Below are 27,640 nucleotides of genomic sequence, written 5' to 3' on the forward strand. Positions count from 1 at the left end.
AAATCTTTGCCTAAAAAGCAGACTCTGAGAAAGCAGCTGTCAAGCTCTATTCGGTAAGTTGAATAGCTTTTTAATTTGTTTGTCTGTGATGTACGTGTGTGTGTGTATATATATATATATCTCTATCAAAAGAAAAAACGATTATAAATAGGATGGCGCAAATGGGAGAAGGATCTTAGTACATGCAGCAACCAACAAAAACAAATCCTGGTAAAACGATTTGAACATTAAATAACTTACAGTAGTGATGGTGCGCAATAACAAAAATCGTATTCACTATGGACCTCTTATAGAGAGTGAAAGTACCCCTGTGTACATGAAATGAGGTGTATACAGAGTGGAAATATTATAAGTAATTGAAACACAAACAGTGGTTGTGGTGAAACAAAGCCCAATCTGATGGTATACTTGCAAACATGGAAATCACTCTGACACCTATTAAGGAGACAAAAACAGAATAAGTAATTCACTTATAAATATATAGAATAAAGCAAACAGAGGTGCCTTTTAGGTGTTACATTCACAAAATTGGAGTGGTAAAAGCACCACTCGTTGCTATAGCACTCAGGGAGGATCAGCCCCTAGAGTGCGTGGGATCCGGGAAAAGAAGCTTGCAATCCGGATCTCAGGTAAGTATACTTTATTAATAGCAATTTAAAAACAGCAAAACTTGTTGTGGAGGTAGTTAGTCCGCTCACCAGCCTCAGGAAACCGCAAAGAAAGTTCCATATACTCATGCAATGTAAAAATCCTCCGGCTGCTGTTACCGACTGTCTCCAATTCACTTCCTGGTTCCGGGTCCGTGACGCGTTTCGCCTCGCCCACAGGGCTTTGTCAAACGGCTGATGCTTCCTCCCACTGTCCTGTGTCTTATATACACCAGTTCATGTTACCAACCATTTTAAAAGCAATACAAACTTTCTCGTCAACATTACAAAGTCCAAATTAAGTCTCTTATTAGTAGCACTGCTGATCCCAGTGCTAACTGATAGAAATGGGGTCTCAGATATTCAAAACTATGAATATAAAAACGATTCCTTTTTTATAAAGTGTCAGCATACATTTTCATAATCCCACTAAAAATCCACCTAGAAACCTGATTTAGGGACAGACAACATATATAACCCTAAATAAATGAGGGTGTTTAACATTTGGAAAACCTCTTTCATATAACATACATACACACATAAACCGATTTTTCACATATATCGGTGGGCAATGAGAAACTCTAAAAAAATTATTTTATTCAATTAGCAGTATGAATTTAAGTAAATATATACATTTACAATTCTAAATAAAAAAGACAATTTCTTTTCTTAAAGTGGCAGCACACATTCTCATAATACCACAAAAAATCCATCTAAAAACCTGATTAGAGAACAAAAAACATATACACCCCTACATAAATGGGGGTATTTACCACTTTGAAACTTTATTTCATGGCAGCTTAAAACTTGATAAAAGGGGTATATTGCCTAAACCAAATTTTGCACATATTTCTATATGTAATAAGAAATTCCAAAAAAACCATTTTTGCTTAATTAGCATCGTGAATATAAATAAATATGTTCACGATGTAACAATCAGTAAAAACTATACACTACATAAAAAAATATAATAAAAAACAAATCCTCATATATCATGAAAAAAAAAGCACAATTTAAGATCACAAATATAAAAACATAAACATTTTAAAATACTACAGAAAATTGTAAAGTTCAAAATCTTTGTTAAGACCGGATGGAGTTAGTGTTTCCATTTGAAAGATCCATCTCATCTCCTCCTGTCCGATCTTACGAATAAAATCACCTCCCCTCCAGTCCCGCTGTACCTTCTTAATGCCTATGAACTCTAGTCCCCGTGGATCCTGTCCATGCACTTTCTTAAAATGTTCTGAGACACTATGACTTTCTAATCCTTTTCTAATGTTATAAATATGTTCTCTTATCCTTATGTGGAGTGGACGGGTCGTCCTTCGCACATACTCCAGTCTACATGGACATTTCAACAAATAGATCACATTATTGCTGTGACAAGTGATGTGCTCTTTAATCTTGAATTCTCTTTGCGTTCTCTCTGACCTAAATTTTTCTACTTTGCTCTCTTTAATATTCCCCATATTCCTACCGGCAAGACACATCTTGCATCTGTAGAAACCGATGGGGTGTCCTAGGAAATTCTCCGTTACTCTCTTAGGCTTTTCTCTCAAGTAACTTTGTACAAGATTGCTTCTTAAACTCGGAGCCCCCCTAAAGGTAATTTTGGGTTTGGACGGGACTAGCCCACTTGAGTCTTTGTCTGTTTTTAATATTGGCCAGAATCTGTTGATAGTTTTTATCAAATATTTATGCTGATTATTAAAATCAAAGACTAACACTTCATTAAAACTTTCCTGGTTCATATTTTTCACTTTTTCTTTTTGAATTAGATCGATTTGTGCAATTGGTTTCACCTCGTTAAAAGCTTTTTTTAGGATATCGTCTGGATAGGATTTTTCCCTAAATTTCTTTAGAAGGTCTTCAGCCTGCTGATCAAACACTTTTTCCTCTGTACAATTCCATTTCAACCTAAGTAGTTGGCCCTTGGGTATGTTTTTAAGCCATGGCGAATAGTGCCCACTGTGATATGAAACATAGCCATTCACATCAACTTTTTTTTTTTAAAAAGTCTGTGTTTTCAGGACCCCATTTTCTACGTATATTTTGAGATATAAAAAGTCAATACATATAGTGCTGATATTACTTGTAAGGCGTATGACCCAAGTATTATTATTCAGGTATTCTAAAAAATCTCTAAAATTGTCTTCTGTGCCTTCCCAAAATTAAAATCATATCATCAATATAACAGCCATAGGCCCGCACCCGCGCAGTCCAGCTATGTTCATTATTAACGGATCACCTGGCACCCTGACTGGGTACCTCCGTTATTGGATGTTCCTAGCCTTCCTGAGGGCTCCAAGGACTCCAGCAGACACCATACCCACCGTAGACTCCTTCCGAGAGCAAGACAGGAACAAGCTCTTAAAAAAGCTTAGAAGTGATTATCCAAGGGAACATGCAGAGTATAGCAATCCCTTATAGTGATACATCAATTCCCCCAATAAGAGACAGGACTCTAGATTGAGGGTGAAGAAGAACTGTCTGTACTGGCACATACAGCCTCTTTTATTCACATTTTACACACATAATACTGCCCACAGGGTTTTGCAGAACAACCAATCAATACGTACAATACACTCAGACACTCCCACACAAAATCCTCCCCTCTGCCTGTGATATAATTACTGAACACAATGGTCTAACTTAATTATCATAGGCAGGAAAATACACAGTTTTACACAATATTTATAACTCTAAAAGTATACATCACATTCACATAAAACTTACATTTTCAGAATCGGCATACTCAAAATACAATAAAATACGTAAAAATATATAACTGTGCAGCTACTGCATAAAACAGGTACATTCAACATATCCCCAGATAGCTTAGGTCTGAGCGCACATTATTACTGAATGGCGCTCAGATCACATACATACAATTCAATTGCCATGGAGCCAAAGTCTTTCACATAGTCTTTCGTTATACGAATGGGCTCCATGGCATAGCTATCTGGGGTAACACTGCTCCAAAGTAGTTTAAGGGCCAGGAACATCAATATAAACATCCATTAAGCCCAAATCAGTTCCTAGAAGGGCAATACATCCCAGGGCCATAGTCGCAGGGCAGGAGGCTGGCAAACAGGCCCCTCCAAAAAACAAGTGGCGAGGTTACTTTCGCCACAATTATAAATAAAAGAATTCTCCCAGTGGGCCATAAAAATATTTGCATAGCTGGGTGCGTAAGTGCTGCCCATCGCCGTCCCTCTTTTCTGTAAATAAAAAGAAGAGTCAAACCAGAAGTAATTGTTATTCAGAGTCCATCAATTTGTGCAGATAAGAATGTCTGATCTTGTTCTAAGAAATACTTGACTGCTGCACATCCTATATCATGTGGTATACATGTATATAGAGAAGTGACATCACAGGTTACCAGGCAATATCCCTCCTTCCATTCAAAGTCCTTCAGCATCCTCGGGACGTCTGTTGTATCCTTCAGAAAGGACTTTGTTTTAAAAACTACAAAGAAATCAAGGTGTATTGGCGCTATTAATTATCACAAATATAAAATTGCTGGTGCAGTGAAAAGTGAATCCCACAACACTTAGAGATAAATAATAAAACAATAGAATAAATACTGCACCAGTCAACGAAATGACAATTCGGGATCAATCTAAAAAACACAAATGACATCACATAGTGCAAAATATATATATATAATGATAGACCCCTTATGTAGAGTAAAACTCACAGGATTTAGAGCCGTCCCAGGCTCTATATAATTAGCAGAAGGGAGCCGAAAAAGGCTAAAACAATATCCTTGAGGAGAGCAGCACAGGATACAAAGTGCAGAATCCAAAATTTATTGAACAAATAAACAATTAAAACAGGGTCAATAAGCAGTGTATAAATAGTAAAATATACCAGGCACAAAGCCTAAATAAAACACCGCAGAGTAAATAAGAAAAAGTCCCAGATACAAGACTTTGGTCCAGCAGCAAACGCGTTTCAACTCCAGCAGGATCATTGTCATTTCGTTTACTGGTGCAGTATTTATTCTATTGTTTTATTGTTTTAAAAACCACTGGTTGGAGAGAGGAATCAATATATTTCGATAAATTGTTAGAGATTGAGCCAATCCCCGAGACAATCGGTCTTCCTGGTGGGTTATGGAGATCCTTATGCACCTTTGGTAGAATGTAAAAAAACTGGGGTCCTGGGTGATTCAACATTCAAAAATTCATATTCCTTTTGTTTCAGGATACACACCAGTTTACCTCTATCCAAAAGTGCTGTTAACCCCTTAAGGACCAAACTTCTGGAATAAAAGGGAATCATGACATGTCACACATGCCATGTGTCCTTAAGGGGTTAAAGGGACACTATAGTCACCTGAACAACTTTAGCTTAATGAAGCAGTTTTGGTGTATAGAACATGCCCCTGCAGCCTCACTGCTCAATCCTCTGCCATTTAGGAGTTAAATCCCTTTGTTTATGAACCCTAGTCACACCTCCCTGCATGTGACTTGCACAGCCTTCCTTAAACACTTCCTGTAAAGAGAGCCCTATTTAGGCTTTCTTTATTGCAAGTTCTGTTTAATTAAGATTTTCTTATCCCCTGCTATGTTAAAAGCTTGCTAGACCCTGCAAGAGCCTCCTGTATGTGATTAAAGTTCAATTTAGAGATTGAGATTGAGATACAATTAATTAAAGGGACACTATAGTCACCTATAGTTACCTAAATTACTTTAGCTAAATAAAGCAGTTTTAGTGTATAGATCATTCCCCTGCAATTTCACTGCTCAATTCACTGTCATTTAGGAGTTAAATCACTTTGTTTCTGTTTATGCAGCCCTAGCGACACCTCCCCTGGCTATGATTGACAGAGCCTGCATGAAAAAAACAACTGGGTTCACTTTCAAACAGATGTGAGTGATAATCTACATAATAGCTTGAGTCTCTGCCCCGTAGATCCGGTGAGCCTCCATGGGAGTGGCGTGGGTGGCCAGTAATGGTAGCGGATTAGGTAACCGTTGGGTAGCGCCGGTCTCAGGGGGCCAAGGAGTCAGCCGATGCACTCAGTGGGCCACGTTTTGTAGTCTCCGTCCAGACCGGCTATGGGATGCACGTGGTGGATCGAGCCTCTGAGGGCTCCATTTCTGTTTGCCGGGCGGAGGTGAGGCGAAGAAGCTCCGTGGACCCAGGCCCGTATTGAGGTCTGTTTCTCTATGCCGCTGGCCGGGGGCCCAACAATGCCCAAGTTTGTCCCCACCAAGGGAGAACAGGGTCGGGTCGCGAACTTGCATCGCCTTGCGGATAATTTGCTCCTCTGGCGTGGTTGCTGTCGGTCTATTAGTGTTTCCCTTCCCTGGAAGGCAGTTGCCGGCTGTAGTGGGTGCTGGGCGCCGCTGTGTGTTTTGTGGTTTGCGGTCATTATGTGTCTTCTGGCTCTGAACTTTTGTTTGGGGTTCCCATTTGGGATTTGTTGCTTTTACCGCCAGCTTCGCCCAAAAAGCCTCCAGGATAGCATCAAGACTTGACTCCAGGGTCCCCCGGGCCACTGGTCTGCAGTGTGTGATTACACGCTTTGTTTGGTTGTGGCAGGTGAGTGCGCCTGGCCTTTTGTGTGTCAAGTTGCTTTTCGAGGATTCGCTTTGTGATTTGTTCGGGTCCAACCACTCCGTTGGCAGTGGAGTGTGGGTCTGGGCTGGGGGGAGGGGAGGGGGAACGGGACTCTGTGTGGTCTTGCTGGGGTAAGAGACAGAGGACGGGAGGTCAGCCGCTTCTTCCGCCCAGGGTCCTCTCTAGGCCGCAATCACTCTGCTTAGTTGTTGGCAGTTGGCATCCCGGTTTTCCGTGCTGGAACGCTACAGCCGCTGTCTTCAGCAATTAAAAATTACATTTGTGGGTCGATTTTGTGAGCGGCAGGAGTCTCTGTTCCATGCTTGGTCAAGTACTATGCTAGGGAGCTCCTGCAAGTTGTGACCCTCCGCCATGCTGGTCAGGCCCCGCCCCCCCAACTCCTCTTTTGCACCCCATTCCCCCACTATAGCCCCTAACTCCCCTGTTACACCCCATGCCCTCATTACAGTCCTTACCTCCCCACTACAGCCTCTTTCTTCCAATTGCACCCTATATCCTCCCCACTACAGCCTCTTTCCCTAATTGCAGCAATCCACAAACTTAAGCCCCTAACCCTCCTAAAACAGCCCTTATGCACCACTACTATTGTAGCGGAGAACTGGTCTCTCACAGACTATTTCCGCTGGTAATCCAAGTGAGGCTCAGGAACAAATAGTAAAACCCAACAGAATAGTATCCACAGCGAATAAAGCAATCCAAGGATATCCCATCACCTTTCCCAATGACTGGACGACACACAGTATCAGGAGCAGAACTGATCTTTTATTCCACATACCCTGCTTTTATGCATCTCTCCCATGCAAGGGAGATACCCACAATAATTAGTACAATAACCAGATACACGTTACCTCCCACACATCTCCTCCCCTCAGCTTAACGGATAATTAACTTATACGGTACATACTTTTCCCCAATTCCTGGATGTTCCCCTAAATATACCAGATACACCCCTAAATGTGGTATCCCCTGGTAGCCCTGATCTGGGTGAGCAACATATTTAAAAATCACCCAGATCGGACCAGGGGTTCGGGACCGCACAGGCAGCAATAGCCAAAATCAGTTCCATACAGTTTGGCCTTGCGGTTGGTTGTTCGTGAGTAAAAAGTCCCCAAAATCCTTGCCAGCCAGGGCTGAGCTGGCATTCGTATGAATCCCCTAGTTAGTGGGATTCATTTAGCCGAACGGCGGGTTGTTTGTGTGTTTCAGTCGGCAGTTATGGAGCTCTGGATGTCTTAGCGTTGTTCGCGTAGTCGAGTGTCTGATTTGGGTTCCAGACACTCGACAACAAAACACCACTGAGCGTGCAAATGCTAAGATGGCCGCCGCCACGTGTTCGTATGCCGAATGGCGGCCACCCAGGGAATACAGCAATGAGTTCATGCTTTTCAATTCAGATGTAATAAAATGAATGGGGAGGTAAATTGCAGACACACTTCTCTCAAGGGTGGTCTGGTTGTTCGGTATTTTATTCGTATGCCGAACTAAGTGTTTCATTGTAGTCTTTTGGGGCTTTTTAACGAACAACCAGACGGATGCTTCTGGACACAATACATCCACACGAAAGTCTTGTGGCCAAATAACACATAAAAAGGGAATATGATGGACAGCCAGAGGGTCTCTGCTACAACTATTCCAAACCCCCATTTACTCATACCCCCCCACTACAGCCTCTAACCCCTCAATTAGAGTCACTATCACCCCACTACAACCCATTACCAGTGCCCCTCCAGAGATTATGTTTTGGATTTGTTCCTGCCCTGTCAGCCACTCCAGGTAGACACTGGGCAGATGGAAATGCTAGCAGAATGCTTGGTTGTATAGGGAGAGGTATTAGCAGTAGAAAGAGGGAAGTGCTCATGCCATTGTACAGAACACTGTTGAGACCTCACTTGGAGTATTGTATGCAGTACTGGAGACCGTATCTTCAGAAGGATATTGATACCTTAGAGAGAGTTCAGAGAAGGGCTACTAAACTGGTTCATGGATTGCAGGATAAAACTTACCAGGAAAGGTTAAAGGATCTTAACATGTATAGCTTGGAGGAAAGACGAGACAGGGGGGATATGATAGAAACATTTAAATACATAAAGGGAACCAACACAGTAAAGGAGGAGACCATATTCAACCCCTTATTGACCAAGCCGTTTTTAAATTTTCTTACTGTTTTGGACCAGGGCTTTTTTTACATTTCTGCTGTGTTTAGCTGTAATTTTCCACTTACTCATTTACTGTAACCTCACATATTGTATACCGTTTTTCTCGCCATTAAATGGTCTTTCCAAAGATACCATTATTTTTATCATATCATATAATTTACTATAATTTATTTTATTTTTTTAATATGATGAACAAATTCAAACAATTTTTTTTTAGAACTTTGACCCCCAAAATCTGTTACACATCTACAACCACCAAAAGCCACCCATACTAAATAGTTTCTACATTTTGTCCTGAGTTTAAAAATGCCCAATGTTAACATGTTCTTAGCTCGATTTGCAAGTTATAGGGCTATACCTTCAAGTAGCACTTTGCTATTTCCAAACCAATTTGTTTTCAAAATTAATGCAAGTTACATTGTAACACTGATATCTGTCAGGAATCCCTGAATAACCCTACACATGTATATATTTTTTAAAAGAAGATAACCTAAGGTAATAAACCTGGGGTATTTTGAATCTTTTCATGCAACCATTTTACCACCAGTCTATGCCAAATGTAAACAAAAACAATTGGTGTTTTATTTTGACACATATAGCAATTTAAGAATACATGTACTGCCAAAGAACACCCCAATAAGTGTTCAGCAACATCTCCTGAATACAGCGATACCACCCATGTATAGGTGTGCCGGGTTCTCTGGGGGCTAAAATACCTTATTTGGAGGGTGTGCATTCCAGTTTTCCAACTTTGAATTTTCAGTCATCAAGCACCCATGTCCCATTTGGGACATTTTTGAAGCTGGACAATATAATTTACCCCCATAAAACCATATATTTTTTAAAAGTAGACACCCTAGGGCAGTGATGGCGAACCGGTGGCAAGCCGGGCCCTCACTGTGGGCACGCGCCCATAGGTTCACCATCCATGCAGAGTAGGCACCTGTCTGTCCAAAATGGCAGGCGCTTACTCTGCTTCCAGGTCAGGTGGACAGGAGGAGGGCTCTAGGAAGCAGCTCTCCTGTCCTCCCGCGCGATGCTGTGTGGAGCGTTGCTGCGCGTTACCATGGCAACGCTCCACACAGCATCGCGCGGGAGGACAGGACAGCTGCTTCAAAGAAACATACTAACCACCACCGGACCACCAGGGATTGATGTGTCCCCTCCTCCTCCTTCACCAAAGGGGGGGGGGGGGGGTAAACAGGATTAATAGACCTTATTTATTTATTTTATTTGTGTATCTTTACCCCTATTCCCTATAGCACCCATACCCCCCACAGCACAGCACCCCTTCCCCCGCAGCACAGCACCCTTACCCCACAGCACCCTTACCCCACAGCACCCTTACCCCACAGCACCCTTACCCCACAGCACCCCTACCCCCACAGCACCCATATCCCCCACAGCACCCCTAGCCACCACAGCACATCACCCCTACCCCCACAGCACAGCACCTCTACCCCCCACAGCACCCCTACCCCTCACAGCACAGCACCCCTAGCCCCCACAGCACAGCACCCCTACCCCCCCACACACAGCACCCCTACCCCCCCACATACATCACCCCTACCCCCCCCCCCACACACACAGCACCCCACAGACAGACACACACAGTACTCCACACCCTTAAACACAAACACATACACGTCACCCCTCAATGCAGTATGTGTGTCTGTATTCAGCAGTCTGTGTGAGTGTATGTATTTTGCAGACTGTGTGTGTATGTTGTAACGGATCGATGGGCACCCCGACTAGGTACCTCCGTTGATGGATGCTCCTAGCGCTTCCTGAGGGTTTCCAGCACTCCAGCAGACACCATAACCACCGTAGACTCCTCCAGAGGACAAACCAGGAACAAGCTCTTAGAAGAGCTTAGCAGTGAATATAGCAAGAGAGTATGCAGAGCATAGCAATCCCTTGTAGCAGATTCCCCCAATAAGAGATGGCACTCCAAATTGAGGGTGAAGTAGAACTGAACTTTTAATCCAACACTCTGCTTTTATGCCAATTTTAGAAACATAGTACCGCCCACAGGGTTTTGAAGAACAACCAATCAATACGTACAATACAGAAAATATACAGTTTTTACCAAATATCAATAACTTCCAAAATATACATGCCATTCACATAAAACATACATTTTCAGAATCAGCACACTTGAAATATACACATACTCAAAAATCATGCAAATCCCTCCAGTAGTTCTAAAGTTAGTCGGAAGTCCTTTGTGACCGACCGCAAGCACATTTTCATGCCCAAAACGGTTCTATAGATTAGGGCTGTGCGGTCGGTCTATTTTACACTGAAAAACATGCGTTCGAATCTTCGAATGGGACTTAGTCTCTGACCGCAGTGTCGGAAGAACGTACGGGTCAGCGGTGTTCGTGGAAATGTGTAGCCGATTTCAGTTCCATGGATTTGGCTACACACACCGCTGACCGCGTGCGAATAAACAAAGATGGCCGCCCTCATGTGTTCGTTTGTCAAATGGCGGCCACTTCGACTACTTCGTCACTTCGGCTGCATTTATTTAAAGCTACAGAACTGCACCAATACAATTTAAAGGGGCAGCAAGAGTCTTTTAAAATCCAATCTTCTAAAATAGAGTCTATAACAGGCAATATCTTCCAGGGGCCATTGTCTTAAAGGGGCATTGTTCACCAAAGTCACAATGTGCCCACGCCCACAGACGGTTCTTAAAGGGTCATACACAGTCCAATAAAAGTCCATAAGCCCAAATGCTGGTTTTAAAAGGCACAATCTCCCAGGGGCCATAGTCGCAGAGCAGGAGGCGGGCAAGCACTCCCTCCAAAAACTCATAGCAAAATTTCTTACAGGGGTGAGTTTGCTACATATGTATTCAGCAGTAGGTGTGTACTCAGCAGTGTGTGTATTCAGCAATCTGTGTGTATTCAGCAGTGTATGTATTCAGCCGTCTGTGTGTGCGTGTGTGTACTCAGCAGTCTGTGTGTGTGTACTCAGCAGTGTGTGTATTGAGCAGACTGTGTGTGTGTATTCAGCGGCCTGTGTGTGTGTATTCAGCAGTCTGTGTGTGTGTGTATTCAGCAGTCTGTGTGTATGTACTCAGCAGACTGTGTGTGTGTATTCAGCAGTGTATGTATTCAGCAGTCTGTGTGTACTCAGCTGTCTGTGTGTGTGTATTCACACACACAGACTGCTGAGTACACACATGTAACGGATCACCTGGCACCCCGACTGGGTACCTCCATTGAAGGATGCTCCTAGCGCTTACAGAGGGCTCCAAGCGCTCCGCAGACACCACAACCACCGCAGACCCCACGAACCGCCGCAGCTTGGTTGGGGTCTCGCCGTCTCCTACCCACCCTGGACCTACGACAAGGCTCCAGGTTCAAGTGGGTGAACCTCTCCTCCAAGAGAGTGAAGCAAGAACAGGATCTTAAAAGAGCCTAGAAGTGATTATCCAAGGGAGCATGCAGAGCATAGCAATCCCTTGTAGTGATATAGCAATTCCCCCAATAAGAGACAGGACTCTAGATTGAGGGTGAAGAAGAACTCTGATGTTTAATGGCAGGTACTCTGCTTTTATGCAGTGCTCCCCTGCAAGGGAGACACCCACAGGCAATTAGTCATTAACTAATCACATATCGGTTACATCCCACATATTCCCTCCCCTCTGCTTGGGAGATAATTGAGTTTCTTACTGTATCTCCTCAATTATCTCCAAGCTAAAACTTATACATTTGTATACATTTTTATAACTTTAAAACTATACATTCAATCGTGATAAAAACCACATATTATTAATCGGCACACTTGAAATATGAACATGCTCAAAAATCATGCAAATCCTTCCATTAGTTCAAAAGTTAGTCGGAAGTCCTTTGTGACCGACCGCAGGCACATTTTTATGCCCAAAACAGTTCCACAGATTCAGGCTGTGTGGTCGGTCTATTTCTGCTCTGAAAATAACAAAGTCCAATCCGAAGGCGGTGTTCGAATCGTCGAACGCACTCCGACATCTGTCCAAGTCTACTGTCCATGTCTACTGTGGCGAAACCAACCTCGCCACTATGAACTGGAGAAGCCTGGTTGCCCGCCTGCTGCCTTTGGACTATGGCCCTGGGAGATTGGGCCCTTTAAAAAAACGCATTCGGCCCTAACAGAGTGCATGTCACTCATTCTGGCCCTTTAAATACAGTGGGGTCATTCGGTACTTGCCCTGTGTGAGCGGTGATACCCCATATTGCTATGCCATGGAGCCTATTCATATAATGAAATACTATGGGAAAGACTTTAGCTCCATGGCAATTGAACTGTGTGAATAGGATCTGAGCGCTATTCGGTAGTTTTGTGCGCTCAGATCCCAGCTATCTGGGGATATGTGAAATGTCTGTGTGTTATGTGTAAAAGGTGACTTTATGTATTTTTAAAGTGTTTTACTGTCTTTGTGTCCCCATGTGCATAATGGAGTCTTGTCTCTGTCCTGGGAGGTAATCGGATTACTTCTCCATTGTCTCCAGGAGAGAGGGCTCTGTAAAACCGGTCTGAGCCGGAAAGCCATGCTGGCAGGGGTTTTTAAAATATACTTTACTAACTTTTGAACCCCTGGTCTGATTCATGCCATTTTTTAATATGTTGTTCCCCTGAATGGATTGATTGTGGATATGTATTTTTATGTGAATGTGGTGTATGGTTTTAGAGTTATGAAAGTTGGGCAGAAAGTATGTTTTAACTGTATGTGTAATTGAGTTTCCTCTCAGGATAAGGGGAGGGAATATGTGGGATGTAACTGATGTGTGAGTGGTTGTTTTATACCTCCCTGTGGGCGGACCTGTATTTGTAACAACTGCAATAAAAAACAGGCTGGGTGTGCCAGCACCTCAGTTCCTGCTTAACCCTCAAAGTGAAGTGTCGTCTCATTATTGGGGGAGGATTTATTGCATGCTGTTCCAGTTTGACTGCTAGGAGTGTAAACCTATTCGTATGGTTTCCTATTCCACTGTCTACAGCATTCATATGCGTGAGAGGATTTATATGACTCTCTAATTCGGTGATTGTGGTGTCTGCTGCAGTGCTTGGAGTCCTCAGGAAACGTTAGGAGCATCCTTTAACGGAGGTACCCAGTCGGGATGCCTGGCGATCCGTTTCATCTACTGTCTACCAGATGTCTATTTTACACCCAGAAATGACAAAGTCCCGTTCGAACATGTGTTCGAATATTCAAACGGGACTTAGTCTCCAGCCGCAGTGTCGAAGGGTAGGGGAAGGTACAGCTCACCGCGTTTGACTGGATTAAAATGGCCGCCGCCACGTGTTCGACTGTAATGGCGGCCACTTCGACGACTTCGGCACTTCGACACTTCGGCTGCATTTGAAGTGCCAGTTTAAAGTTGTAATACTACTCCCAAGTATTTAAAGGGCCAGGAACAGCATACAAACATCCATTGTGCCCAAATCTACTTCTTGAAGGGTTAATACATCCCAGGGCCATAGTCGCAGGGCAGGAGGCTAGCAACCAGGCTTCTCCAGTTCACAGTGGCGAGGTTGGTTCTGCCACAACACAGATGTATGTGTATTGAGCAGTCTGTCTGTATGTGTATTGAGCAGTCTGTCTGTATGTATTTAGCAGCCGGTGTGTGTATGTATTAAAAGGAATCTCCAGTGCCAGGAAAACAATCAGTTTTCCTGGCACTGCAGGATTCCTCTCCCTCCCACCCCCCAATCCCCAGTTGCTGAAGGGGTGAAAACCCCTTCAGTGACTTACCTGCTCCTCCCCCGCCGCTCCACCTTCTGTCTACGTCGGCCGGTGGGCGAGACTGATCCCGCCCACCGGCCGAGGAGACCTAATGCGCATGCGTGGCAATGCCGCACATGCGCATTAGCGCACCCCATAGGAAAGCATTGAAAGCGATTTCCCTATGGGGAATTGAGCAACGCTGGAGGTCCTAACACAGCGTGAGGACGTCCAGTGACGCTCTAGCACAGAAAACCTGTGCTATAGAGCAGGAAGTTCCCTCTAGTGGCTGTCTAATAGACAGCCACTAGGGGAGGACTTAACCCTGCAAGGTAATTATTGCAGTTAAAAAAAAACTGCAATAATTACACTTGCAGGGTTAAGGGTAGTGGGAGTTGGCACCCAGACCACTCCAATGGGCAGAAGTGGTCTGGGTGCCTACAGTGTCCCTTTAAGCAGTCGGTGTGTGAATGTGTTCAGCAGTCTGTGTGTGTGTGTATTTAGCTGACTGTGTGTGTGTGTATTTAGCTGATGGTGTGTGAATGTGTTCAGCAGTCTGTGTGTATGTATTGCATTTGTTGGAGATACTAATAAATATAAGCTTCATTTTATCTATTTATATCATTATTTAAAATTTGTATCATTGAACTCTCTGTTGTGTTCTTCTTTTAAAACAAAAGTTGTTAATTAGTTCAGACAACTGTACGAGTTGTTTTATCTAAACTTAAACCTCAGTATTTAGGTTTAATTGCCGTGTTGGCACTTTGAGGAAAAAAAAGTTGGCATGTATTGCGGTTTGGACACTCGGGCTCAAAAAGGTTCGCCATCACTGCCCTCGGGTATTTCAAATGGTGGTATTTTAACACTTTCCATGCACTAATTCTACCACCAGCCTTTGTCAAACTTTTGGATAGTCGTTTTTTGGTGTTATTTTTCTCTCACATTGTACTTTAGGCATGGATTTTTAGTTCCGTTTATGTGTTACTGACAAAGAAACCCCCAATATGTGTTCAGCAACATCTCCCGAGTACGACAGTGCCCCCAATGTACAGGTTTTATGGGTTTTTGCAAACTTACAGGGGATCAAATGTAGGGCTTTTCCATGTTTGCACATTGAAATTTGCCAGATTGGTTTGCTGGGCCTATGTTGCCTTTGAGACCATATAGCAGCCTAGGAATGAAAATTGATTTTATAATATATTATACATATATAATGCATCTATGATTTCATCATGTGTATTTTAAGATATATGTGTATATATATTGTGGCAAACCTAGCCACTTCAGACTATTACTGTTTATATTTCATGGTTGTCCTAGAAAGACTGTTTAACCTATGTTGTTTTATGTGTTCGCGGTAAAAGGTGATAGAGGGCATTTGTATGCTAGTGGCACGAAAGCCGCTAGCATTCATATGGTAGTTTCACAAACAGTGACTTTCAACACTGTTCGTGAAACGTACAAAGTACCTAATGGGAGACCACACACAGGAGGTCGTGTGGCTCCAATTAACAGATTGCAACATTGTAGCATTCCCCAGTTAATAGATTCACGTGGTGGCCGCCATTCAGATACCGACCACGTGGCGGCGGCCATCTTGGATTCACTTTTAGCTCAGCGGTGTTCGGTCGTCGAGTACCTGGAACTAAAATTGGCTACTCGACGGCACGAACACAGCTGGACTTCCAGACCGTTCGGGAACACCGGTCTTTCGGTACTTTTACTCACACCATGTATTCGAGTCTTTTATGGAGAATCCATATTAAAATGTATTTTGTGTGGCGTTCGGCTAATTGTGCTGGGATCTGAGCGGTAATCTACCGAAATATGCGCTCAGATCCCAGCTATCTACTCATATGTCATTCGGTCCAAGAGCACGAATAATGTGGCAGTTACATATTTTTGAATATAAAGCTCAGCTCTGCTGTACGGGGGGATAATCCACTTAACAGGATATTCTGTGGGAGTATCCCTCTCATACAGCAGTGCATGGTGGGAGAAATGTCCTGTATATTCAGTTTCCCATGTAGTCCCCTACTGTATAACCCCTGTACGATGATTAAGGATACCCCTTGCATGGGGAATCACATAAATACTGGAGCCTGTAAATAAAAACCTCAGTTGACTCCCAGAACTGTGTTTCGTCCGGTTACTGGGGGGTTTCGGATATTGCCTTCATTTCCAGCGCTTTTCTTGGATTACTTTCTGTACCAGCGGAGATATTGGGATTTAATATTGCAGCTCCGCTACATATATCAAAGTACACTTTTATAATGAAATCATATAGATGCATTATATATAAATGATTTAATTATTTTATAATATGTTACACATATATAATATAGACAATCCTCACTTATTGACCGGGTTCCCTTCTTATGACCTGGTCGTAGAACAAATTGGTCAGTAAGTGAGAAGTTAAGGGATTCCCTGCTCTGGTGCATCTTTCTATGCTCGGGGAAACTTTAATATATTTATTATTTTATACTTTTAGCAGCCTGGGGGACTGCCTGACAGCTCAGACAGTCCCCTTACTGACAGCTCCTAGAGTCTTATTGCGGTGATGTGATCATGGTGATCACATGGCCATGGAGGGTCAGGGTGGCCAGAGCTGCTGTAGCGGGACTGCTGGGTTCTCTGGCAGTCCTCCCTGACCATGATCGCCGCAGATCGTCGGTCCAGGGCTCCTATTTTTCGCTAACGTCCTTAGCAACCGTTTTTTGTCGGACGTACCTAGTTTGTCCTCGGCCGTTAAGGGGAAATTATACATAGAGATATCATTTAATTCTAAGTGTATTTTGATATAAATAAATATATATTTATATCAAAACACAGTGAGAATAAAATGCCATATTTATATACATATTTTTTTTTAAATAGTTTTTACAGTTTATTTTTATTTGTCATAAATGGAAAGGCAGAGCTTGTAGTTGTGGGAGGGGTTTGTCCGGCCTATAAATTCACAGGCCTCCCCTTCCTCTGGGCCGAGACTTCCTGGTTCAGTACAGAATCATCTACTTCCAGTTCAACGGTCATCAACACAAACTGCATGAACTCCAAACAAACAAACAAGCTGGTCTTGGCCTAGTGTGGCCCACGCAAGTATTCATTTTACCTCATTTGAGTAAAAAATCAAAAAACAGACCTCCCTCGAAGCTCATAGGGCACTGCTGATACCGGAGAAACTGACGGAAGCCAAGCACAGAGAGATGGACACAGGTTTCTTCAGGAAGGAAGAGATTCTTTATTGGATCACCGATCGGGACTCAGAGGGACTAGAGTCACCAAAATACAGCAAAGTCTGAGTACTGAATACATAGAGTACATTCCTTATATAGCACTGTAGCTCCTCCCACAATTAACTACACCCACACATACCCTTAACCTATTTAATAAATAGAGTCTAAACTCATCCATCCGGTCTAACCACGTGGCTCATCTGATACAAAGGAGAGGGACGCGTAATTCCAGTTCTTACATTCCTGCACCTGGTCAGTACAGTGATAACAGTATCTTAGCTACGTGTAATTAACTAACTGATACTACAAACACATATACATACATATGCCTTGTGGCAATCTTAGCCTGCTAAACTTGTATTTTACTGGAATTACATCACACTGCCACTGCTTTGGTCTGCGTTGGGCCACGCTATCACTGACATTCCACACGTATTCAGCCCACTTTTGGCCTTTCACTAAGTAGGGTGGCATTAGCATTTCAGTCCGTATTGCTTCCTCATTGGGATATGGCAAATTGCACTACGAACGCAAATACGGATTATTTCAATCACAGCATCACAGTCATACCTACTTTCGGTTCATGCATTCTGATTACTGTATTCGAACATATCGTATTTTCGAATATGCAATTCAGTCACCCTAAGTTCTTTTAACCCCTTAAGGACACATGACATGTGTGACATGTCATGATTCCCTTTTATTCCAGAAGTTTGGTCCTTAAGGGGTTAAATAATCAATGCTACGCCATATTCCATTTTCATATTGTATACAGGGCCTCTAACACATAGTACTGTAATTCGATTCGAACGTTACTAGCCTCACATTAATGCATGTTACTCTGTTATTCTAGCATTTGCTGTTGCTTTTAACCCTATTGTGCTATACCAATTATGTATGCATAAGTGTTAATCATCCCCCTTAAAACGTATGTATTATATATCAAAAGATAAAAACATTATGTTCACTTTTCACAAGCTAGACGTTTTATAAACGTTTGTCTTATAAATTTGGTTTCCTCCTACGTTTAGCATACGGCCATCACAGCCTAAAATCAATTCAGCCCTATTGCATTCTAGTGGTCTAAACCTCATTCCTGTCGTAAATTCTGTTTTATACCCTCAGTTCAACTGGCTCAGTAAGTATGTATTGTATTTCCTATGTTCTTTATGTTAACCATTTCACAAGCCAGACGCTTATTATTTTTATTGTTATTATTTCTCTACTGTCTCATTACTATCATAGCTCCTTTAGTCGCTACTTCTCAACAAACTCTACAACCTATATCTGATCTACCAATCACCCCCTCCATTATTTTTATCACAGCTTCACGTGGCCACCCTGCACCTCAGGACTTACACTGGGCCCCTTCTCGACCTCATATACATAGTTCTTGCAAAAGGCCCTCGATGGGACTTTGCAACGTCCATTTCACGTGACCCTCAGTGGGCAACATACTATGCTCCTATTTCAGTGCTTCATTGGGCTTTTCATTTGCATAACATCCACTAACAGGGGTTGCATACTACCCCACCACACGATATTGATAAACTAAGCATACCTTACTATACTGTATGGCTTTCACTAGTACATCCTCATGGGGAACCTGTATCCTTCATCATATACATCGTCCCTACCCCATATCAAACACTATGGTTCAGCAGTATCTATTAGGTGGGATCATTATCTACATAGGACACAGCCTAATTATACTCATATGTTGCAAACGATTGAGTGTAATCAATACCTTTAAACATAGTCCTTTCTTGACCTTCACTACATTCGCTTCACCAGGCCCTCTATGGGTAACCCAATACAACACAATTTTGGCTCCTCATTTGGGCTTGAAATGAAGGGCCTGCTTCACGAAGGTTATATATATTACTTAATTCAATTATGCGCTCGGTCTCGCTAGACCTACTTCAACCAAATCTATATGGACCTCTCGGTGCCAAAGGAATCCGGGAAACCTTAATCCCTCATCCGATAAGTTTTATCCTTATTCCACATATTAAGCCACTTCAGCCTAGCATGGTATTGACAACATTACATATGACAAGTCACCTACATCTAGACATTTAATGATATATCATGTTGGTTATTTGCCTCATTTTGCTTTGATCACAGCCTCAGATGGCCCTCCACTACATACAACATTGCCACCCTGGTATTCATGACAATTCTGCATACCGCTACATATGGACCGTTTCAAACGACAAAGGCATCATGCTAGGCCTCTACACAACTCTTACAACCTCGATATGTTTATTCCACATTTGTTCATTACATATGTCCGTACCCCTCATACAGCCCTATTTTTTTCCATCCTGCAGTTCAGGACTTCTATTGGGCACTCTCTGCCTTTTGCTACGATACCTCTACACATGGCCCTCATTAGGTCTTCACTCCAATTGGTTACACACAGCCCTCTTCAGGCAAACCACTACAATCCAATTTCGGCCCCCAATTTGGGCATTTACATACAACATTTTCCTGCTTACAAGGGAAAACTACAAACCTTTCATATCACATTTTACTATTCCACCCTGCCTCGCTAGGCCCACACAAGTCCTCCCTATAGGGTTTCTCTCTCGGCACACTCTCAAGAACCCAGAACCCCTCATTATGCAATTATATGTATTCAGGGCTCTTCGATCTGTATTTTACTTCAATTAGTATAACCCTCACCTTCATCTAAGGTAATTACTAGATCTAATAGTTCCCTTCACACTACTAAGCTAGAGATGTTACATACATGTTTTAACGTTTTTTTCTCATGCATACTTCAGGTCCTTCTAGTAGGACGCACAGTGGGAGCTCATATCTAGATTCAGTTCAATCAGGTATCTCTTTTCCTGACTCATTTTGTTTGGCCTAGGTAAGTACTCATTATACATAAGTTCCCTTATTATTTTTTTGGTTCCCACCATTCTTACTTATCAACCTGTTGTTGACGTATTAATCCTTCACCACAACACAGGTACGTTATTTCAATTAGCACGTACACCATCCTGAACATATTCTCAAGCTCAACCTCACTAGTTGGACAATGTACGTACGTTCCAGCATACTTTCTATCAATCCATTACATTTCTATTCCCTACACTTCTTAGGGATAGATCAACTGGCTGCAAAGGGTTTGGTGCAGGCCATTTTCTAGTATATATTAATAATTCAATCCCGCGAGGCCAACACCCATCCTCACGCAGAGGTATTCACCCATCGGCCCAACTCATAGCTAGAGCCTCGCTCCAACCTCTACAGGTTATTAGATAGGGCCTCACCTGTCACGGCCACTCATTTGAATCTCTTACTTGTCACCGAGAGGCCAACATTCACGCCACTTCTTACTGTGGCCTCAGTTCCTTTGCCAAAATCACAGCTAGAGCCTCTCTGAGCCACTTGGCATTTAGCAAGGCCTCACCTTCCCCTTGTATAGCTAATTTCTTCACCATCCGGCACTTAGCGAGCTGCCAGTTGATACAGGGCTACACTCTCATCGACATGCCCATTACATTTACTCATTGTTTATTGATCATATTATGTCTTTCACCACTAGAAGAGATTATTTAATTTCCAAATAACCCCGCCAGACTCTCCACCCCAGCTAGTCCATTGTCAAGTACAAGGATACCACCAACACAGTTCCTTGTAATCCTGGACCGTTCCTAATTGCTGCCGAACTCATGTGTAAAGACTTACCGCTCCCATCTACAACACTGAAGCCAAGCTGTACACACTCATGATTGCCAACTCTGAGCTCCCCAGCCGGGTATCTACATCCATGCAAGTATCACAGACAACTACCTGTGACATTAATAGGCATACATCTTGACTTATTGTCAATACAGCCCTGCCCACCGCAGACAGTGCCCAGCTTATCAGAAAGACTGAGTCATTCATTGGCAAAGGTTCCCATTTGTATCTCCAGTCTCTCCTTGGTTCTCTGTACTTTGCCATGTGCATTATACCGTAAGGTAACCCCTTATTTCCTGACTGCTCTGCCTACGCCAGGTTTCCTACTGACAGTAGCACCATGATTACACATGTTCGAGCAGACCTGTTAATGTAGGCTAACATCCTACCCCATTGTAACAGGTAAGGGATGTTCACTCCCCCACTGACCAATGACTCCCCTGTTATTTTAGATTGGGTTTGCAGCCATTATCAAGGACAACTGGTTCTGTGACATATGACCTGCAGAGAAATTAAGCCTACTCTTTTGTGGTAGTATACTCCATTGCGACCACTGCACAGCCTGGGGGTCTCTTTGGGGGAGGAAGTCTGTCAATTACTACTCAAACACAGCAGTATGCAAAAAGTTACTTGGCTGGAAGCAACACAGCAATTTTACCTTGTCTGCATACACATATCAGCCGGTCACAACATAACAGCTGAAGCCTTGTCTCAATCCAGATATTCCTCCAAACATTCCACGGCTGCTTAACCACATACTAAAACTCCTACATTCCAGTATCTCATTTTGGATTAGCTCATCTCATGGTCATGGTAGATTGCCAGCACATGCGGCTCAGTTTGCTCATGCCAACCATTTATATACCAGGACTATTTTAATTATTTCACTTCAGAATATTGAATCGTCAATCCGTACTCCATCGATACCATGGTGACATTCACATCCTTTTGCCACCTCAACCTTAAATTTGCTTACAAACTCTTATACCGATACCCACCTGCAGACATATACCTACATACTATCAACAATAAATGGTGCCCGGTCAACATACTAGACCAATTTGGCCAACACTCAAAGGACTACACAGGCATGCGCTCTCTTTTTTTTTTTTTTTCTTTCAATTTGTATTTTTGTATTCATTTTTGAACAACATATGCAATCGTTTTTTCCAATGTATTCAGATTTAGTGTAATAAGTGAGCATATTGACAACGTATTGGGGATAAAGGTAAAGGGTTTGACAGTAGGAAACAATAATAGAGTGTAAGGTAGTCTCTAAGATGCCACTGTTGCCGTTGGAGGACCTTTAGGATCAGTGTCCAGTTGCAGAGTCCTGCGGACCCTTGTAGCACGGTGTGTCGCGGAGGGGTCTGTATAACTCCTTCTTTCTCTGTGTGGTCTCTGTTATTTATCGGGTCTGGGTTTCGCAGCTTTAGGTAGTGGAGTCAGTTTCTTAACGGTGATGGTGGGTGGTACACTATGTCGGCGTTTGCTAACACCCTCTGAGTCCCCCGGGTTTTTGGTGGGAGTGGGGGTGTTTTGCTGTGGAGTGGTTGTCAGGCCTGCCCTTTGTAGAAAGAGCTCCAGGTCGTCTTTTGAGGTGAGTGTACAGCTCTCTCCCTTAATTTCCGTGAGGAGAGAACCTTCCATGCCCCAGCGGTACCTGATACTGGCGTCCCTTAGCTTCCTGGCTATAGGAGCCAGCTGTCTCTTTTCCGCGAGGACGGAGAATGGAGTGTCTGGGTAGACAGCTATTTTGTGGCCGTCTACTGATACTATCCCCATTTCTCTGGATTTTGTGAGTATGGTGCATCTCACGGAGATGTCTCTGGTCAACACGATTACATCTCTAGGTGCTGAGTCTGGTGCTCCCGCTGATTTCCGCACTCTGAACGCCGAGGTGATCTGTGGTAGGTCAGGGTTAACGGCAATACCCATGGCTGTCAGGATGCTATGGGAGTAGGGCAGGAGCTGTGCGCTGTCGACTCTTTCGGGGATGCCTCTGAAGCGCAAATTTTTCCGCCTGTGTCTGACCTCCATTGTGGTGAGTGTGCGTTTCATTTGCTTTACCTGTGAGGTGAGCTCTTGTATGTCTCGGCCGGCGGTGCTTATTTTTTCGTCTCTGGAGGTTTCTCTCTTTTCCAGGGAGTTGACTTTCTGTTGCACACCCTCCACTTCTGTCTGCAGTTTCTGGAGGTCACCCCTCCATATCTGTCTCATCTCTACCAGGAGCTGTTTCATATCCCCTCTTGTGGCAGGTGCTTCATCCTCCTCAGATTCTGAGGCAGAGGATCTAGGAGAAGGCAGTGAGTCCTCTTCTTCCAGGGAGGCTTCAGATGCCTCGGGTGTGCAGCAGGCCTTAGTGAGTTCGTCGGCCGCTCAAAAGCTAGTCTAATGTCAGATTGTCGGGGCTTGGTTGGACCTTGGGGCCTCTTATTTTTCTTCCCCATCGTCTCTGCTTTTAGGGGGTGTCTGTCTCTTGGGTCAGAATCGCACAATACTGTGATTTTTCCGTTATTTTCTCTGGGTCTGAGCGGAGCTCCGTGAGAATGCGTCCGCTCAGTTTCGCTGTCGGCCACGCCCCCATGCGCTCTCTTTTAAGGTTACACGTTAACCATTCGCTACATTAAATTCATCCTGTACGTCAGGGCACAATTCATCAAACTCTAATACGACCCTTCAACTTATTCAGGTCATTCGTTTATAATAAGCACTGCTTCTGCAGCCTTTAGTAAACATCCCAGCGAGCATCATTACTGGGACATTGGAATCGTCTACATACTCCAGATATCCCTCAAACGGAGAGAGAACTGAGGCAGGCATTTAAAGTACTGGTTATGTAATGTCAACACGTACTAAGGATTAAACGGTTAAACTTTTTGCCTTCTTTTACAGGCCTATCCGAACGTCGGTTTTGGCACACCACAACCCACTTGTACCACCACTACTATAACTCGGCTTATTGCCCCGACCACAAATGGAAAGGTGGAGCCTGTAGTTGTGGGAGGGGTTTATCCGACCTATAAATTCACAGGCCTCCCCTTCCTCTGGGTCAAGATTTCCTGGTTCAGCCCACCCACCGCTCTCTTTATTAGGAATTCACTTAGTGGGCCCTCTTTTACAGGCCTACTCGAACGTCGGTTTCGGCACACCACAACCGACTTGTACCACCACTACTATAACTCGGATTATTGTCCCCGACCACAATTATATATATATATATATATATATATATATATATACATAATACATATCAAGTTATATATATATACACGTGTCTAATTTTACTGTGTATTTTTATATTAATATAACATTATATATACATGTGTTTGTGTTTATATATATATATATATATATATATATACACACACATATATATATATACACGTATTATATATAGATATAATATATATATCAGATATAAAAAAAATTAATTTATTAACTATATTTTTTATTTTTTTGTAACTTCATTTTAACTTTTCCACCACCCTTGCTGGCAGCACAATAGACATCTGTGGGGGGCCATGTGACCGCTCTAAGGTCACAGGCCCCTGGGGGTCCTGAGTTGGAGAGGAAGGACCCTCTGGGCTCAGTCCAGAGAGTCCCCCCAAAGAAGAAGACCGATAGCCGGCAGGGGAACGCGGCGATTGGTAAGTACATGGGGAAGCAGAGGGGGATTTAATTATTTTTTACAACTATTACTGAGTGCCTTGACCCCTCGAGGAACTCAGTAAACATTAGAGCATCTGAAGCCTTCGAATGGCTTCAGATGCTCTCCCTACACTGCCGGGCGCCACGTGCGGCAAAACCGGAAGTGATTGCTCCGGTGGGTGAGGGGGGTGGCAATCACTCAGAGCGTCTGGAAGCAATCACGATCGCTTCCAGCGCTCAAAATAGCCGCGGAGTACGTCCAAGGTCCTTAAGGGCCGCTTTTTTGTCGGACGTTGCTGGTACGTCCGTGGTCGCGAAGGGGTTAGAAGAAGGATAACTTCCACAACAAGAGGGCATAGTCTTAAATTAGAGGGGAAAAGATTTAAAAATAATTTCAGGAAGTATAACTTTACTGAGAGGGTAGTGGATGCATGGAGTAGCCTTCCAGATGAAGTGGTACTGGTTAACACAGTGGGGGAGTTTAAGCACATGTGTATAGGCTATCCTAGACTTAAGATAAGGCCTGGGACTAATAAAAGTATTTAGAAAATTGAGAAGACTAGATGGGCCGAATGGCTCTTAACTGCTATCACATTCAGTGTTTCTATGCTTCTGTCTAGGAGGCAGAATAAGCATCCAGGGGGTCTCCATAACACCTTCCTATGGTAACAATATCCACTTTTAGGGGCTCTTGAGACCAGCGCCATTGTCTGCATACAGGAGTCAGGCCTTTACGCCTCTCCAAAAGAGGCTAAGATGATATGCAAAGAGAAGTAGATATGCGGAACAGCCTTCCAGTGAAAGTAGTAAAAATGAATAGTGATATAGAAAGGGTAGTAGATATGAAGACTTCCAGTGGAAGGGGAAAGGGCTAACAGTAAAATGCTGTGCTGCATGTGTCTCGACTGTATGCGTGATCTGCACATTATATAATTTTGCAAAGCATATTAAAGGTACACTAGAGTCACCAGAACAACTACAGCTTAAAGTAGTTGTTCTGGTGAGTATAATCATTGCTCTCAGGCATTTTCATGCAAACACTGCCTTTTTAGGGAAATGCAATGTTTACATTGCCCCTAGGGGCTCCTCTAAGTGGCCAATCCTCAGATGGAAGTGCTGATTGGCCAAAATGGTGTTTAGCCCCGCTCCCTTGCCAATTTTTTCTTTTTTTTTCAATGACCATTTTGATGGTTACCAAGGGGGCAGGGCCAGCACAGGCAGACCCGTGCCGCGCTTGAAATAAGGTGAGTTTTCATTCCTTTTAAGGGATCTAAGGGGTGGCAAACCACCTAAATGGTGGATTTCCCACTATAGGGTCAGGAATACATATTTGTGTCCCTGATCCTATAGTAATCCTTTAACGTGAAGGCTTGTTTACAAAATTTCAATAGTGAAAGGGTTAGAGCACACAACATATTTTTGAAGGTATATCTTAATAAATATGACCATTAAGTATCATTGTTTTTATCTTTCATGAAAATAGTCTATATTTCAAAGTATGGTAAACTATAAATGATTTATAGTTAAAGATGTTCTATAACTCCCAGTATTCTTCTTTCAGGTGTTTATATCAGAATAAATTATTCTGAAGGACGTGACAAGAACAGAAATTCTCAAAGCAAGACCATGAAGAAATCTTTTGATAAAAGGACAAAGGATTCCAACTCTGAAAAATCAAGGGATCTCTCTGAATCCGATATAACTGCAAAGGAGATCGTAAACAGAGAAACAAAACCTTTCTCCTGTTCTGAATGTGGGAAATGTTTTGTCAGTAAATGTAGTCTTGTTTTACATCAGAGAACCCACACAGGAGAAAAACCTTTCTCCTGTTCTGAATGTGGGAAATGTTTTGCCAGTAAATTTAGTCTTGCTGTACATCAGAGAACCCACACAGGAGAGCAACCTTTCTCATGTCCTGAATGTGGGAAATGTTTTAGCCAGCAGGGAAATCTTTGGAAACATCAGAGATCTCACACAGGAGAAAAACCTTTCTCCTGCTCTGAATGTGAGAAATGTTTTGCCAGTAAATATTGTCTTGTTGTACATCAGAGAACCCACACAGGAGAGCAACCTTTCTCATGTCCTGAATGTGGGAAATGTTTTAAGCAGCACTCAAGTCTTTCGAAACATCAGAGATCTCACACAGGAAAAAAACCTCACTCGTGTCCTGAATGTGGGAAATGTTTTAGCACACGCTCAGGTGTGGTTCAACATCAGATAAGTCACACCGGAGAGAAACCTTTCTCATGTTCTGAATGTGGGAAATGTTTTGCCCGTAAATTTAATTTTGTAGAACATCAGAGAACTCACACAGGAGAAAACCAATTCTCCTGTTCTGAATGTGGGAAATGTTTTAGCCAGCACAGAAATCTTGTTGTGCATCAGAGAACTCACACCGGAGAGAAACCTTATCCATGTCCTGATTGTGGGAAATGTTATAGCACTTCCTCAAATCTTGTTGTGCATCAGAGAATTCACACAAGAGAAAACCAATTCTCCTGTTCTGAATGTGGGAAACGTTTTATCCAGCACAGACATCTTGTTGTACATCAGAGAACTCATACAGGAGAGAAACCTTTCTCATGTTCGGAATGTGGAAAATGTTATAGCCAGCCCTCAAGTCTTGCTGTACATCAGAGAACCCACACAGGAGAGAAACCTTTCGCATGTTCTGAATGTGGAAAATGCTTTAGCCATTCCTCACAGCTTGTTGTACATCAGAGAACCCACACAGGAGAGAAACCTTTCTCATGTTCTGAATGTGGGAAATGTTTTGTTAGTAAATCATATTTTGTTGGACATATCAGAACACACATAGAAGAGAAACCTTTCTCGTGTCCTGAATGTGGGAGATGTTTTAGCATGTCCTCAAGTCTGGTTGTGCATCAGAGAACATCAAAGAAATGTGTTGTCAGTAAATCAGAGATTGTTAAACATTAG

General features: G+C 43.0%; 1 protein-coding gene across 1 annotated transcript; it reads left to right on the top strand.

The window, feature by feature from the left end:
- LOC134569314 (oocyte zinc finger protein XlCOF7.1-like) lies at positions 1-27,640 on the top strand. The gene is made up of 2 exons (XM_063428230.1): positions 1-53; positions 26,262-27,640. The coding sequence occupies exon 2, from the start codon at positions 26,327-26,329 to the stop codon at positions 27,638-27,640; it is 1,314 nt and encodes a 437-aa protein (XP_063284300.1). The 5' UTR covers positions 1-53; positions 26,262-26,326.

The sequence above is a fragment of the Pelobates fuscus genome, chromosome 7 (genome assembly GCF_036172605.1).
Source record: "Pelobates fuscus isolate aPelFus1 chromosome 7, aPelFus1.pri, whole genome shotgun sequence".
NCBI lineage: Eukaryota > Metazoa > Chordata > Amphibia > Anura > Pelobatidae > Pelobates > Pelobates fuscus.

Coding starts and splice junctions, on each gene's coding strand:
- LOC134569314 (XM_063428230.1), top strand. CDS start 26,327: ATGAAGAAATCTTTTGATAAAAGGACAAAGGATTCCAACTCTGAAAAA.